This window comes from Coregonus lavaretus, assembly GCF_964263955.1.
Source record: "Coregonus lavaretus genome assembly, chromosome: 10".
Lineage (NCBI taxonomy): Eukaryota > Metazoa > Chordata > Actinopteri > Salmoniformes > Salmonidae > Coregonus > Coregonus lavaretus.
In genome coordinates this window covers 40,510,491-40,526,056 of record NC_139997.1, presented here as the reverse complement: position 1 = coordinate 40,526,056, position 15,566 = coordinate 40,510,491, and the positions used below count along the sequence as shown (strand labels likewise).

The following is a 15,566-nucleotide window of genomic DNA, read 5'->3' as shown; positions in this document are numbered from 1 at the left end:
TTCTGGGATTTTTGCTCACCGTTCTTGTGATCATTTTGACCCCACGGGGTGAGATCTTGCGTGGAGCCCCAGATCGAGGGAGATTATCAGTGGTCTTGTATGTCTTCCATTTCCTAATAATTGCTCCCACAGTTGATTTCTTCAAACCAAGCTGCTTACCTATTGCAGATTCAGTCTTCCCAGCCTGGTGCAGGTCTACAATTTTGTTTCTGGTGTCCTTTGACAGCTCTTTGGTCTTGGCCATAGTGGAGTTTGGAGTGTGACTGTTTCAGGTTGTGGACAGGTGTCTTTTATACTGATAACAAGTTCAAACAGGTGCCATTAATACAGGTAACGAGTGGAGGACAGATTAGCCTCTTAAAGAAGAAGTTACAGGTCTGTGAGAGCCAGAAATCTTGCTTGTTTGTAGGTGACCAAATACTTATTTTCCACCATAATTTGCAAATAAATTCATTAAAAATCCTACAATGTGATTTTCTGGATATTTTTTTCTCAATTTGTCTGTCATAGTTGACGTGTACCTATGATGAAAATTACAGGCCTCTCTCATCTTTTTAAGTGGGAGAACTTGCACAATTGTTGGCTGACTAAATACTTTTTTCCCCCACTGTATATGGTGGAGGAAAGTGTACTATGGGAAGAATTCTCAGTTCCACTCAAAGGTAGCGTTTCCAAAAAACCTTTGAACCTGCTGCTGCGTAACAAGTATTTCCACTTAATCTGATTGGATCTGGGCTGTTATGCAAGGTAAAACCACTCACGTGGACAGGACCATGATTTTCAAGGTTACAGTACTTTTTTCAGCACTGTTTATTACTCCTGCATATAGGGGGTAACCTTGACTGTGAAGACTGACTGGTCTCAAGTGCTTGCTTGCAGGCTCTGTTAACTTATTAGCAGTGTACCACATATTGTCCTTGCTTCATGATCACTCCCAGAAGCAGTGTAGCTCTGTGTTGTCTAAAGCACCCGGTGGTCTAAGGGGCGTCTGTTCACATGTGGCTGATTCTCCAATGCTTTCTGCAGGGAGGCTGGGTAGACAGACCGATACAGAGAAGTGTATTTTGGAGTGGGTAGCTGAGCAGTTAGAGCAGAGCTGACTTCGCCCACTGAGCTAGGACCTTATGCTCAGAGGGCACAGGGCACCATTGTTCAGGCTGTAATCATATGCAAAACTCCAGCTTCGTGCTCGCCCTGTGAACTAGAATGACCGCAACATGCCTCCCTCAAATCTACATATCAATCAAGTAAACATGCAACAGTATTCATTTTAATATATGCCCCTTTAAGGATTATGACAAATGTTGTCAAGCATCAAAACAGTCTGTGCCATGTTAGTCTTTGATATCCAAAACCCAACTCTTTCTATACTGAACAAAAACATAAACGCAACATGTGAAGTGTTAGTCCAATGTTTCATGAGCTGAAATTAAAGATCCCAGAAATGTTACATACTCACAAAAAGCTTATTTCTCTCATTTTGTGCACACATTTGTTTACATCCCTGTTAGTGAGCATTTCTTATTTGCCAAGATAATCCATCCACCTGACAGGTGTGGCATATCAAGAAGCTGATTAAACAGCATGATCATTACACAGGTGCACCTTGTGCAAGGGACAATAAAAGGCCACTCTAAAATGTGCAGTTTCGTCACACAACGCCACAGGGAGCATGCAATTGGCATACTGACTGTCGGAATGTTCAGCGGAGCTGTTGCCAGATAATTGAATGTTCATTTCTCTACCATAAGCCGCCTCAAATGTCGTTTTAGAGAATTTGGCAGTATGTCCAACTGGCCGCACAATCGCAGAACACGTGTAACCATGCCAGCTCCACATCCGGCTTCTACACCTGGGGGATCATCTGAGACCAGCCCACACGGACAGTTGATGAAACTGTGGGTTTGCACAATCGAATAATTTCTGCACAAACTGTCAGAAACCGTCTCAGGGAAGCTCATCTGCGTGCTCGTCTTCCTCACCAGGGTCTTGACCTGACTGCAGTCGTAACTGACTTCAGTGGGCAAATGCTCACCTTCGATGGCCACTGTCACGCTGGAGAAGTGTGCTTTTCACGGATGAATCCTGGTTTCAACTGTACTGGGCAGATGGCAGATAGCGTTTTATGGTGTCGTGTGGGTGAGCGGTTTGCTGATGTCAACGTTGTGAACAGAGTGCCCTGTGGTGGTGGGGTTATGGTATGGGCAGGCATAAACTATGGAAAACGAACACAATTGTGTCACCCATTGAGCATATTTGGGATGCTCTGGATCGAAGTGTACAACAACGTGTTCCAGTTCCCGCCAATATCCACAACTTCTCACAGCCATTGAAGAGGAGTGGGACAACATTCCACAGGCCACAATCAACAGCCTGATCAACTCTATGCAAAGGAGATGTCTCGCTGCATGATGACTGGTTTTTGGATCTACGCCCCTACTTTTTCTTAAGGTATCTGTGACCAACAGATGCATATCTGTATTCCCGGTTGTGAAATCTATAGATTAGGGCCTAATGAATTTATTTCAAATGACTGATTTACTTATGAACTGTAACTCAGTAAAATCTTTGAAATTGTTGCATGTTGCGTTTTTATATTTTTGTTCAGTGTATATCACAGAAAATATCTACATGATGATGACATTCTCCAGAGAATCCTCAAAGCCAATGTTGTCCCTGACAGTGATGCCTCATCCTGTGTCTCCTAAGTCCCCTTACATAACGTAGATTCTTCCTGTGTGCCATTGTGCACATTTATTTTGTCTTGTTGCTATGGGGAGGCTGCATGAGCACAGAGTGAGCGGTCTTTAATTGTGTGTATGTCCAACGCATGATTTTATTGTACATTCCAAATTATAGTTTTAGAATTGAGTCCGTCACTCTGTCCCTCCAGGATTATTTTTGCCTAATACGAAAAGTCCCGGATGTACGTAAATCTGCTGTTTTGCCGTCCTATATACAAACTGATGTAACGTTTCCAATACATGATCTCAGAGGAACGGCTTAATGACACAGGCAGGGGCTGCTCTAATGAACGCTCTGCTACTCCCAGATCACCTATGTTCTCTAACATGACCTCATCGCATACGGTTCTCCTGCTCCTTCTTATTTCAACAATTTATGGTCACAGTACAGGAAATGAAAAAATAAATTGTTGGTGCAAAATGTTTGCTTTGTTGTTGGTGTTGCATTCTAGATATTACATAGTGATCTTTTGTTTAGTTTTTCAGTTGTCCAGTTGCTGAATGTGTTTGTTAATGAATTGTCAGAGGAAGCAGATGAATAATGTAATTTAAACAGCAGCCTGCTCACATTCTAATACTGAACACATTCTGCTCTCTACTCCAACAGAAACGTCTCAAGGCAGTGGCCAAGAAAGCCATTGGTCAGCTGCAAGTCCGGACCGTGAAACGGGGAGATGAGGTAAACATGTTCAAGTACAATACGGATGGGTTTATGGTTATTATGCATCACTTTGAGGAGCATATGCAAAATATGGTTGTTTCAAACTGGTAAAATATGGCATAGGCTATTTTTACTGATGTGTGTTGTATGGTTCTTGTTCTGAGAAAATGCTGAGTATGTAAGCTTCGTTTTAACCCATTACTCAGACTACAGCACTTTTTTCTTTTTTATGTGCTTTGTTCTTCTACAAATGTCACCAGAAAGCACCCCCACACCATAACACCTCCTCCTCCATGCTTTACGGTGGGAAATACACATGCGGAGATCATCCGTTCACCCACACCGCGTCTCACAAAGACACAGCGGTTGGAACCAAAAATCTCCAATTTAGACTCCAGACCAAAGGACACATTTCCACCGGTCTAATATCCATTGCTTGTGTTTCTTGGCCCAAGCAAGTCTCTTCTTCTTATTGGTGTCCTTTAGTAGTGGTTTCTTTGCAGCAATTCGACCATGAAGGCCTGATTCACACAGTCTCCTCTGAACAGTTGATGTTGACATGTGTCTGTGACTTGAACTCTGTAAAGCATTTATTTGGGCTGCAATTTCTGAGGCTCGTAACTCTAATGAACTTATCCTCTGCAGCAGAGGTAACTCTGGGTCTTCCATTCCTGTGGCGGTCCTCATTAGAGCCAGTTTTATCATAGCGCTTGATGTCTTAAAAAATAATGATGGACTGTCGTTTCTCTTTGCTTATTTGAGCAGTTCTTGCCATAATATGGACTTGGTCTTTTACCAAATAGGGCTATCTTCTGTATACCACCCATACCATGTCACAACACAACTGATTGGCTCAAACGCATTAAGAAGGAAATAAATTCCACAAATTAACTTTTAAGAAGGCACACCTGTTAATTGAAATGCATTCCAGGTGACTACCTCATGAATCTGGTTGAGAGAATGCCAAGCGTGTGGAAAGCTGTCATCAAGGCAAAGGGTGGCTATTTGAAGAATCTCAAATATAAAATATATGTTGATTTGTTTAACACTTTTTTGGTTACTACATGATTCCATATGTGTTATTTCATATTTTGATGTCTTCACTATTATTCTACAATGTAGAAAATAGTAAATATAAAGGAAATCCTTGAATGAGTAGGTGTTCTAAAATGTTTGACCAGTAGTGTACATGTTCCCACGGGGGCCAGTATGAAAAATGTATGCACTCACTAATTGGAAGTCGCTCTGGATAAGAGCGTCTGCTAAATGACTAAACTGTAAATTGCATGTATGCTCAGTGTTGGGGTGATGACGTATTACAGTCAAAACGGCAGTCATGAGTCATGACCGCAGTAAAATGCCACGTGACCGTTGAGTCGCGGTAATCTCCTGTTATGCACTCAGGCATGCGTTGGTAGGTCGCTAATGGCCTGGTACTCGGGGCTCTAATGTCCCTCTAACAACTGACATCAATGCAAACACGATCGAAAGTCATATCAAACACTTATCAAAACAGTATCATGCTTTTAAAACTCACATCACTGTGATGATCAATTTGAAGAAAGAAGTTCAAAAGCAGGTTGAAACCGAGTGTAAAACATGGTCATTGTGGATGCTGTTTCAAAGCCTAACACAACAAAATGGACAACACTTTCTAAGGTGGTGATTAATTCAAAACACCCATATGCATATTCGAGCTTATGAGCCCAAGCCCAAAAAAACAACAGCCCTGCATTAAAATTATGATTGTGCTGTTATACAATACATAGCCTACGGCATATTACAAATGGCAGGAAAAACACAAAACAAAACTGATTTGAAGATGTCTTTGGCACATAATTGGTCTAGCCTATACTCCAAAATTAAACACATTTTAGGAATTGCCTTTGAGTGTGGACTGTATTATTATGCATACTGAATGGTCTGGGTTACATTATGCTATGCTCCAAACTTTCTATCCATGAGTCTGGGAGAGAAAGAATAGCAATTATAGTGAATTTGTATATGATTTTGAATAGCCTAGTAATAGGTCTTTTTTTTTTTTCTTCATAATTAATAGACTGACACACTACCTTTTTTTAAACTACAGAATATCTCACCACCACGCGTTTCCATCTCCTCTCTCTCATTTATTCCTTCCTCGAGCGCGGAGAGGGGCAGCGAAACAGTTTAGTGAAATATGTTTCGTTGCGAAAACATGTTACAATCGATGTTCCCGAACAGATTTAACTTGGTTTCCCAAATTAAGCACTGGGTAGCTGCAGGAACAGGGTTAGAACTCATGGCATACAGAGTTTGTGCGGAAAATCACCTGTCGCGCAGCGAGAGCATGCTCATCAAATAGTGGTTGACGTGTGGAGTGAAATAAGTGTTCTTATATTTAGTTCTCAGCTGCCCATATTAAGCACAGCTCCGCTATAAAACCAAAGTAGCCTATCCGGCATCATTAAAAAACGGACGGGCGGGAAAGCGCGGCCAACATTCGCTATTCGAGTGCATACGGATGACGTCTTTTTTCCCATGCCCCTGTTCATGCCCATTTGATAATGGGCCATTCTAAATCGAAACTAATTTGACATATTAGTAAAGACAAGATTAAACTGAGAATAGTCTAATGGGTGAAAATATGATCACTTGATGAGAGAACAGATGTGCAGCCCAAGGCAAGGAATGGAGCACAAGCTTTTTTTCAGACTTTGTCAAATCATCAATAGCCTATAGTCGCATCATGCAGCCCATATATGTTTTCATTTCTAAGACATTTTAAGGTTTGTATCATTCACAACTAAAGTTGCCAAGTAACTCTAAATATAGTGTATAGGACCCGTTTCAAATGATCACTTTTATGCTCAATATAGCCACTTCATATGCACACTTGCTCCAAAATGGGAAAAATATCCTTTCTATTTTATTCAGCTAAGTTCAATTATATACTTTACATTTAAATGTAAGTCATTTAGCAGACGCTCTTATCCGGAGCGACTTACAAATTGGTGCATTCAACTTAGGATAGCCAGTGGGACAACCACCACTGGGGGAGGGGTGGTGTAGAAGGATTACTGTTATACTATTCCAGGTATTCCTTAAAGGGGTAGGGTTTCAAGTGTCTCCGGAAGGTGTTCAGTGACTCTGCTGTCCTGGCGTCGTGGGGGAGCTTGTTCCACCATTGGGGTGCCAGAGCAGCGAATAGCTTTGACTGGGCTGAGCGGGAACTGTGCTTCGGTAGAGGTAGGGGGGCTAACAGGCCAGAGGATGATGAACGTAGTGCCCTCGTTTGGGTGTAGGGTTTGATCAGAGCCTGAAGGTAAGGAGGTGCCGTTCCCCTCACAGCTCCGTAGGCAAGCACCATGGTTTTGTAGTAGATGCGAGCTTCAACAGGAAGCCAGTGGAGTGTGCGGAGGAACGGGGTGACATGAGAGAACTTGGGAAGGTTGAATACCAGACGGGCTGCAGCGTTCTGGATAAGTTGTAGGGGTTTAATGGCACAGGCACTTCTTATACTTCTTACTAGAAAATAATGGCAAGGGACTTAGAAGCATATCTTGTCAGCTAAATGAACAAGCCTACAGCCTATGGCATGAGCATAGCCAGAAAACATACAGTATGCCAACTTATATTATGTTCTTCTAAAATAAATGTTATTCATATCCTAATATTTCTTTAAGACCTGGCTAAAATAAATAATGGATTTATTGTGATGGTGTATATTAAATTGATTTGTTAGACTTTTTAAATGTAGATGTTCCAAAGGCCACAGTTCCAAAGGCCACATTAGTGGCTTGAATGCAGCGTGGATGCCTGGAGATGCTAAACTTGTTTATGTTAATTAATGGGCAATTACCGTGAGACCCGCAGACTTTTGCATGACAATAACCGGCTGACAAAGTTTCATGACCGCCACAGCCCTAGTCACTACAATATATATTTGTACCTGTTTTTCAGGAGACTGGGCCTGATGCTGACACCTGTGCAGTGTGTATTGACGCTTACAAGTCTGGCGACGTGCTGACCATCCTCACCTGCAAGTAAGTGCCTAACTGTAGTGTTTTTTTGCTTGTTTAGTATTGACACATGGAGTACAGTAGGCAGTGGCGGCTCCTGAAAAAATTCTCAGGAGGGGCAATTTTTCTGATGATTTAGGTGACCTACACACATTTAAAAAAAAGATATGTCCAGCAACAACATGAAGACAGGGGCAGCATATAAGTCAATACCAGAAGCATTTATTGACTGATCTCAAAAGTGTTGGCTTACCAGGGTTGGTGGAGCCCTCAGTTTCATCTTTGCCTCGCAAAGCTAACTCAAACACTCCGCAAAACTTCACACACTGGATTAGCCGGCTGAGGATGTGGCGGTTCTTGCTAATGTCGTAGTAAATATATTTGTTATAGTGAATATGGAATATGATATGTTGAGTAAAATGTTGTGCTAAGATCTATTTAGGTCAGGAGCTGGTTATAAGTTCTGTTCCTATCCAATAACAATGGACAAAAGGGTCCTATCTTGTCAGCCTTGTCAGCAGGTGGCCAAGGACAACACCCACGCCATAGGCCTCTCAGTTCTTCCAACTCACGAGTTCTTGCTCTGAGGACACACACACACACAAACACACACACACACACATCATCACTGTTAAACACACACACACACACACACACATCATCACTGTTAAACACACACACACACACACACAAAAATCCCCTCTCTTAGGCTGAACATTTGAAGACAGAGAACCCGACTCAGAGCCAATGCAACAGTGACAGTAGCCTGGAGGTGACCTCGCCCAACTCATCAGGACCAATCAGAAGATCAGAACTACTAGATTGAACCTACTTCATTTATTGCATAAAATGTCTGCACACAATGTTTCGGGGCTCTCTTCAGATAATAATAATAATAATAATAATAATATGCCATTTAGCAGACGCTTTTATCCAAAGCGACTTACAGTCATGCGTGCATACATTTTTGTGTATGGGTGGTCCCGGGGATCGAACCCACTACCTTGGCGTTACAAGCACCATGCTCTACCAGCTGAGCTACAGAAAGTGGATACTCATGGATGCGCATTGCAATTGTAAAATGTCAACACAATTGGAGACACCACGTCATTTTTGGAGACATGTTATTGACAGTAAACTATTGTAGATGCGACTGCTAACTAAATAAAACATTTTAGCTGGCTAGCTAATCATCTTAGCTAAATGTGGGGCAAACAATTCAGTTATTTACCGTTAATTTGAGGGATTGGGGTGAAAGAAATCGAGTTACATAGTGATACTTTACGATATACTGTATTGACAATATCGCAATATTTTAGCGCTAGTTGGCTGTACCTGCACCAAAACACCATTATTGTTCCTTCATAGCTTGTTCTCAATCTTTTCACATTGGGAGCCAATTAGTTTTCAGCACTTTTATTTCCATGACTGATCAAAACTCGTTCTCATGGCTTTCTGATCCCTCTGCAACAGACATATGGTGCGCAATAAAATCACAGTATCGAATCGCAATACGTATAGAATCATGAGACTCGCAATGCTGATGCATATATCTTATCGTGAGGTTCCTGGCAATTCCCAGGCCAAGTTCATTTGCCACAACAAATCTCTTCGCTAGCAAACGCGATGTCTTCTCCAAAACGACAATGTGTCTCCAGCAATGTTTACTTTTTTGACGTTCTATGGCATCTCCACTTTCCAAGCATATATGACCACATGTAATATTTTGGTAAGTGATGCAAATAGTGAACTATGTAGGGCCAGGATGTAAAATATATGTAGCTGCAGCAATTTCTCTTATCTGATATGGTAAGTAATGGGGCTTAATGTATAGCTCCCTAAGAGTTTGACGAACGGGTCCGTGAACGCGATTCCAGATATATTTACCTCTGAATAAACTGCCTTTATTACACCATATCCACATCCAGTAAACTTGTGATTATCAACACTAACCTCATCGTTGTGGCGGCGGACAGCTAGCCTGTATCCCTCGTCATCCAGTTGAGTGAGTCGCAATGTCTTTTTTCGTTCGTACAAATTTTTGGAAAATCCTCGGGTGTAGGACTTTCCGCCTTTAGTAGAAACCTGTTGAATTATTAAATTTGGTCTGGGAGGTCCTAATTGTTTCGTTGCCAATTTATCTTAATTTGTTCGCCGACAAAAAGGAACTTCTTTCAAAGACACAATCGAGTTGGACTGAAGCCTAGCCATTTTGATAGTAGTAGTGAATTGATTGAGGCTGCTACCTGGTCTTTTCTTAGTTACGTTCATTCGTGGTTACGTTATGTATGACGAAAGCGCGTAAGTGCAAGCCCACAGACACCCATAGAGAATGTATTGAAAGCTTTGAAATGTGAAAAAAATAGATTTTACATGACAGGCTATGAGAGACTTCTGGGCGATTTTCAACCTGACTGAAATCGCCCAAAAAACGGGCGGGGCCATTTGAAGCACGACTTTAGCCTGATTTGACATTTAGTGGCTGTCAGATCAGACGTGAACACTGATAACTGCTGTTGCCGTGATATAATTTTTTATAAATTTATAAAAAAAATATATTTATATATATTTTTTTTTTATAATTGATTAGAAAAAAAATCCCTTCCTTTTCCCGTTTGGCAGTGCGTCGCCCATATCGCCCTATTGAACAAGCCGTCCCTGACAGTAGGCCTACCCCTGTCTGCTATTACAATTCCCTTAATTTTGTGATGGTCATCATGATTCTTGTTTTCCTTTCCAGTCATTTCTTCCACAAGACCTGCATTGAGCCCTGGCTATTGGAGCACAGGACGTGCCCCATGTGTAAATGTGACATCCTCAAGGCCTTGGGAGTAGAGGTAGGCAACTGTACCTTGCATCATGTCCTCGGCATTACCCTGTACTTTGAAATAACCTTTGCCTGTCATTCACTGAAGTTTTAAATACTGTTGTAGATTAAACACAGTATTTACACTGCTAGCGCCATTGTTTAAGGAGAATAGGCAAACATGCTAGATTGAAACGCCTGTAGTGGGACCAGAAATAGCTATGTTTTTATGATTGTGATGATAGTCCATCCATCTGTATCCCCCTGAGCAGCAGCCGGTGGAGGAGCAACCCAGTCATCAGGTGACCATGCCTCCAGACATGAGGTCCTACCCCAGCGTCCCAGTCCCAGAGGACACCCGCAGTGAGACAGCCTCCTCAGGCTATGCCTCTGTCCAGGGCACAGAGGAGCACAGCAGCCCAGCAGACGAGACCCACACATATGAGAGTAAGACACACAATTCACATTCAGAGGCAAATTATTTCAGGAAGTCTTATAACATCACAGAAATAGTGTTTTGAGAGCTTTTTCACATCATAAGCATTGTCTATAGACGTAAGGGGACTACTTTAGTTCAGTTGGCAGTGGTACCTCTTTGTGCAGGTTCTTTGGAAGATGCAGGCTTTCACGTTACCTTGATAATGTGTTAAAGCCACAACCCTATGCACCCCTGCTCAAGACCGTGTGGGTTTTGCCACCTATGTTTGAATTCTAGTGGTTAGATATTCCTGTTACTGAATTTTTCAGATACTTTTTTTGTTTAGTTAGTTTGATTGCTGCAAGTAGATATCAGAGTTCACTACAAAGTATATTCCTGATCAAACAACCAGTATTGTTGTTACTGTCTGGGGCTGAAGTGCCTCCTTTCAGTTTCCCTCCTCGCTCTTTAGCTTGCCTATCCATTGACCTCTGTATGAGCCATTGTGCCAAAATATATAATGACCGGCAGGTTGGTTCTTGTACGGTTTGCTAGCAGCACTTATGAGGCTTGACTGACTGGTAATCATGTTTGTGTTGCAGCATTGGGGCACTATCCTGACCCTGGGTCAGTCCAGGTGGACATCCAGCCCCATTATGACAACCTGGCCTTCGAGGGCGACTCAGGAAACGAACTGGAACCCCGGACATGAACAGCATGCTCACTCCAAGCACTGGAGCTTGGCTAATGGGACTTGCGCCACAATCAATTACATTCAAAGATGTTGTTTCCTGTGGTCATGAAGCAAGTGAAACTAGGAGTGTGGGTCTGAGATTATTCATAGGAAAAGAGGCCTCGACCTACCTATGCATATCATTTTAACATTAAATTGATGAGGCAATTCTTCGATGCACTTACCACTATCTAAGTTAGGAAATTGTACTGTTCACTCTTGTTCAAATCCAGTTTCATTCTTATTTGAATTTAATTGTACTTATAATGATTTATTCGATTACGTTTGAGGTTTAATTACTTCAGTCAATGGATCACATGATCAATTAGGTACAGATTTTTAAATTGTATGTTTTTTTTAAAGCTAATTTCACACCCACAGGTTACTGGGATTAGACTACTCTCCAAGTGTCTGTTTTAATGGGGTATTATAGGTGACAGTTCCCATGACAACTAAAGTTTGTGGCGATGTGCAAATTCAATTTCAAAACGTACAATAATGCAGTAGTTAGTGCAAGGCATTTTCTGATAAGGTTTGCTGCTGTAAAAATTCTCATACTATTTTTTGCATGGAAAATTACTTTGACAGCAAGCACCGCTATACAAAGCTCAGTTTTACCTCTGGGATGCATTGATCTTATTTCAATCATAAGCATAGGATGTTAGCCTCTCTAGAACATACCTTGGTTTTCCTTGTCTAGCAGAGGAGAGCATAAGATTATGTGAGGAACATTCCAGTTTCGAAATATAGATTTGTCTCATTGTTGCTAATTGATTGTACATGTAAATTTGGTTTGCCACTTGTTTGAGGTAAATCCCAAAATGAGGGACTGCTTCCACCTGCTGTATGCTTGTGACATTACAATTTCTTACGTGCTCTGGCACACCCCCATGCCCAGCGCTTCCTGATCTGTAGCTACATGTCTCTTCTTTTTTGTCTGTTATGAGGGTGATGCATGTTAGGAATGGTATTTTTTAACTTGGAAATACTGAGTCTGGATATGGCAGTAAGAGCATCTCTTTAAACCCCCTGGCTTCATTCAAATATTTGTACATGCGTTTCAGTAACTATCTGTGCTTTTTGGGTGTGTGCCTTAAAATGATTCACCAGTGCAAGATCTATTCCATGCCATCCTACTTTAATAGAAAAATGCAATGAGGTCACTGTATATTTTCAACTAGATTGTGCATGCACTTTACATGAATTAATTGATTACAATGTCAATAGTCTTAACCTTGTTCAGCCTTTCCAGAGTAAATGTCTATAGTCTTAAGTATTTTTGCTTAAATAAGGGACAAAGGTTATTCATTATTTTCTTTTACTCAGTTATGTGGGAAATGTAGTAATAACTGGTATATATTCATAAAATACTTTGACAATATTGTAAATACATTTTGGTTTGATCCAAATATTGCTTTGTGCTAATTTGTTCATTTTGTTTATAAAATTGATAAATGTTGTAATCGTCATTCACTAGTGATGCAATTAATTGACAGAAAAGGCCATGCTCACCTCACAGTTGAGAAACAAGTTCATTGGGCAAATAGGCAGGGAAGGGTGTAATGGCAATTTAGTGGTATTTACTGTATGCTGCCCTGTAGGCTGTTATTTTTCTAATTATAATGCAAAAATTAGGGACATTATTAGTATTCCTAGTGTCAGTCAATTATATCAGCTGCACTTGACCATAGAAAGACTACATATTTATCAGTGTTGTGTTCGAGACCACCTAAAGCGAGACCGATTCAAGATCAAGACTGGAGAAAATCGAATCCGGGTCAAGACCGGGGGGGGGGGGGGGGGGGGGACAAGGGGTCCGAGACAGAGTCAAGACCGCGACCAGAAAAATGTGAGTCCAATTCAAGACCATGATTGTAATTTTGTCAAAATAAGAGTTCAAAATGTCCAGTATTTCTGTGTTCATATTTCAGAACAATGTATGGGATTATTTAGACGTTCAGAATAGTGAAAACATGCTTGCTGAGGTAAAATGGAGCCACTACAAATTATTACTAACCCAAACACAGTGGGGAACAATGGGCCTTCTACTACTGAAGAGAAGGGCTAAGGATTTATTAAATAATTATTATAATAATAATACTATTATTTTCAATGATGCAGAGCCCCCACCTGTTTGCCTAAAAAAATATATACAGTGGGGAGAACAAGTATTTGATACACTGCTGATTTTGCAGGTTTTCCTACTTACAAAGCATGCAGAGGTCTGTAATTTTTATCATATGTACACTTCAACTGTGAGAGATGGAATCACATTGTATGATTTTTAAGTAATTGCATGACATAAGTATTTGATCACCTACCAACCAGTAAGAATTCCGGCTCTCACAGACCTGTTAGTTTTTCTTTAAGAAGCCCTCCTGTTCTCCACTCATTACCTGTATTAACTGCACCTGTTTGAACTCGTTACCTGTATAAAAGACACCTGTCCACACACTCAATCAAACAGACTCCAACCTCTCCACAATGGCCAAGACCAGAGAGCTGTGTAAGGACAAGGCTGGGATGGGCTACAGGACAATAGGCAAGCAGCTTGGTGAGAAGGCAACAACTGTTGGCGCAATTATTAGAAAATGGAAGAAGTTCAAGATGACGGTCAATCACCCTCAGTCTGGGGCTCCATGCAAGATCTCACCTCGTGGGGCATCAATGATCATGAGGAAGGTGAGGGATCAGCCCAGAACTATGCGGCAGGACCTGGTCAATGACCTGAAGAGAGCTGGGACCACAGTCTCAAAGAAAACCATTAGTAACATACTACCCCGTCATGGATTAAAATCCTGCAGCGCACGCAAGGTCCCCCTGCTCAAGCCAGCGCATGTCCAGGCCCGTCTGAAGTTTGCCAATGACCATCTGGATGGGAGAAGGTCATGTGGTGTGATGAGACAAAAATAGAGCTTTTTGGTCTTAACTCCACTCGCTGTGTTTGGAGGAAGAAGAAGGATGAGTACAACCCCAAGAACACCATCCCAACAGTGAAGCATGGAGGTGGAAACATCATTCTTTGGGGATGCTTTTCTGCGAAGGGGACAGGACGACTGCACTGTATCGAGGGGAGGATGGATGGAGCCATGTATCGCAAGATCTTGGCCAACAACCTCCTTCCCTCAGTAAGAGCATTGAAGATGGGTCGTGGCTTGGTCTTCCAGCATGACAACGACCCAAAACACACAGCCAGGACAACTGAGTGGCTCCGTAAGAAGCATCTCAAGGTCCTGGAGTGGCCTAGCCAGTCTCCAGACCTGAATCCAATAGAAAATCTTTGGAGGGAGCTGAAAGTCCGTATTGCCCAGCGACAGCCCCGAAACCTGAAGGATCTGGAGAAGGTCTGTATGGAGGAGTGGGCCAAAATCCCTGCTGCAGTGTGTGCAAACCTGGTCAAGACCTACAGGAAACGTATGATCTCTGTAATTGCAAACAAAGGTTTCTGTACCAAATATTAAGTTCTGCTTTTCTGATGTATCAAATACTTATGTCATGCAATAAAATGCAAATTAATTACTTAAAAATCATACAATGTGATTTTCTGGATTTTTGTTTTAGATTCCGTCTCTCACAGTTGAAGTGTACCTATGATAAAAATTACAGACCTCTACATGCTTTGTAAGTAGGAAAACCTGCAAAATACTTGTTCTCCCCACTGTACATATACACTACCGGTCAAAAGTTTTAGAACACCTACTAATTCAAGGGCTTTTCTTTACTATTTTCTACATTGTAGGATAATAGTGAAGACATCAAAACTATGAAATAACACATGGAATCATGTAGTAACCAAAAAAGTGTTAAACAAATCAAAATATATTTTATATTTGAGATTCTTCAAATAGCCACCCTTGAAGGAGTTCCCACATATGCTGAGCACTTGTTGGCTGCTTTTCCTTCACTCTGCGGTCCGACTCATCCCAAACCATCTCAATTTGGTTGAGGTCGGGGGATTGTGGGGGCCAGGTCATCTGATGCAGCACTCCATCACTCTCCTTCTTGGTAAAATAGCTCTTACACAGCCTGGAGGTGTGTTGGGTCATTGTCCTGTTAAAAAACAAATGATAGTCCCACTAAGCCCAAACCAGATGGGATGGCGTATCGCTGCAGAAAGCTGTGGTAGCCATGCTGGTTAAGTGTGCCTTGAATTCTAAATACATCACAGACAGTGTCACCAACAAAGCACCCCCACACCATAAA

General features: G+C 41.6%; 1 protein-coding gene across 2 annotated transcripts in view; it reads left to right on the top strand.

Annotated features, from left to right (window-relative positions):
* The window catches only part of rnf128a (ring finger protein 128a), a 39,504-nt gene extending 26,672 nt beyond the window's left edge, over positions 1 to 12,832 (top strand). For both annotated transcript variants that reach the window (XM_084170850.1, XM_084170851.1), the window contains exons 3-7: positions 3,352 to 3,423; positions 7,348 to 7,430; positions 10,147 to 10,243; positions 10,485 to 10,659; positions 11,233 to 12,832. In XM_084170850.1, coding sequence (XP_084026976.1) covers positions 3,352 to 3,423; positions 7,348 to 7,430; positions 10,147 to 10,243; positions 10,485 to 10,659; positions 11,233 to 11,342 — 537 coding nt within the window. In that variant the 3' untranslated portion in view covers positions 11,343 to 12,832. The remainder of the gene's footprint in view (positions 1 to 3,351; positions 3,424 to 7,347; positions 7,431 to 10,146; positions 10,244 to 10,484; positions 10,660 to 11,232) is intronic.
* The last annotated feature ends 2,734 nt before the right edge of the window (positions 12,833 to 15,566 follow it).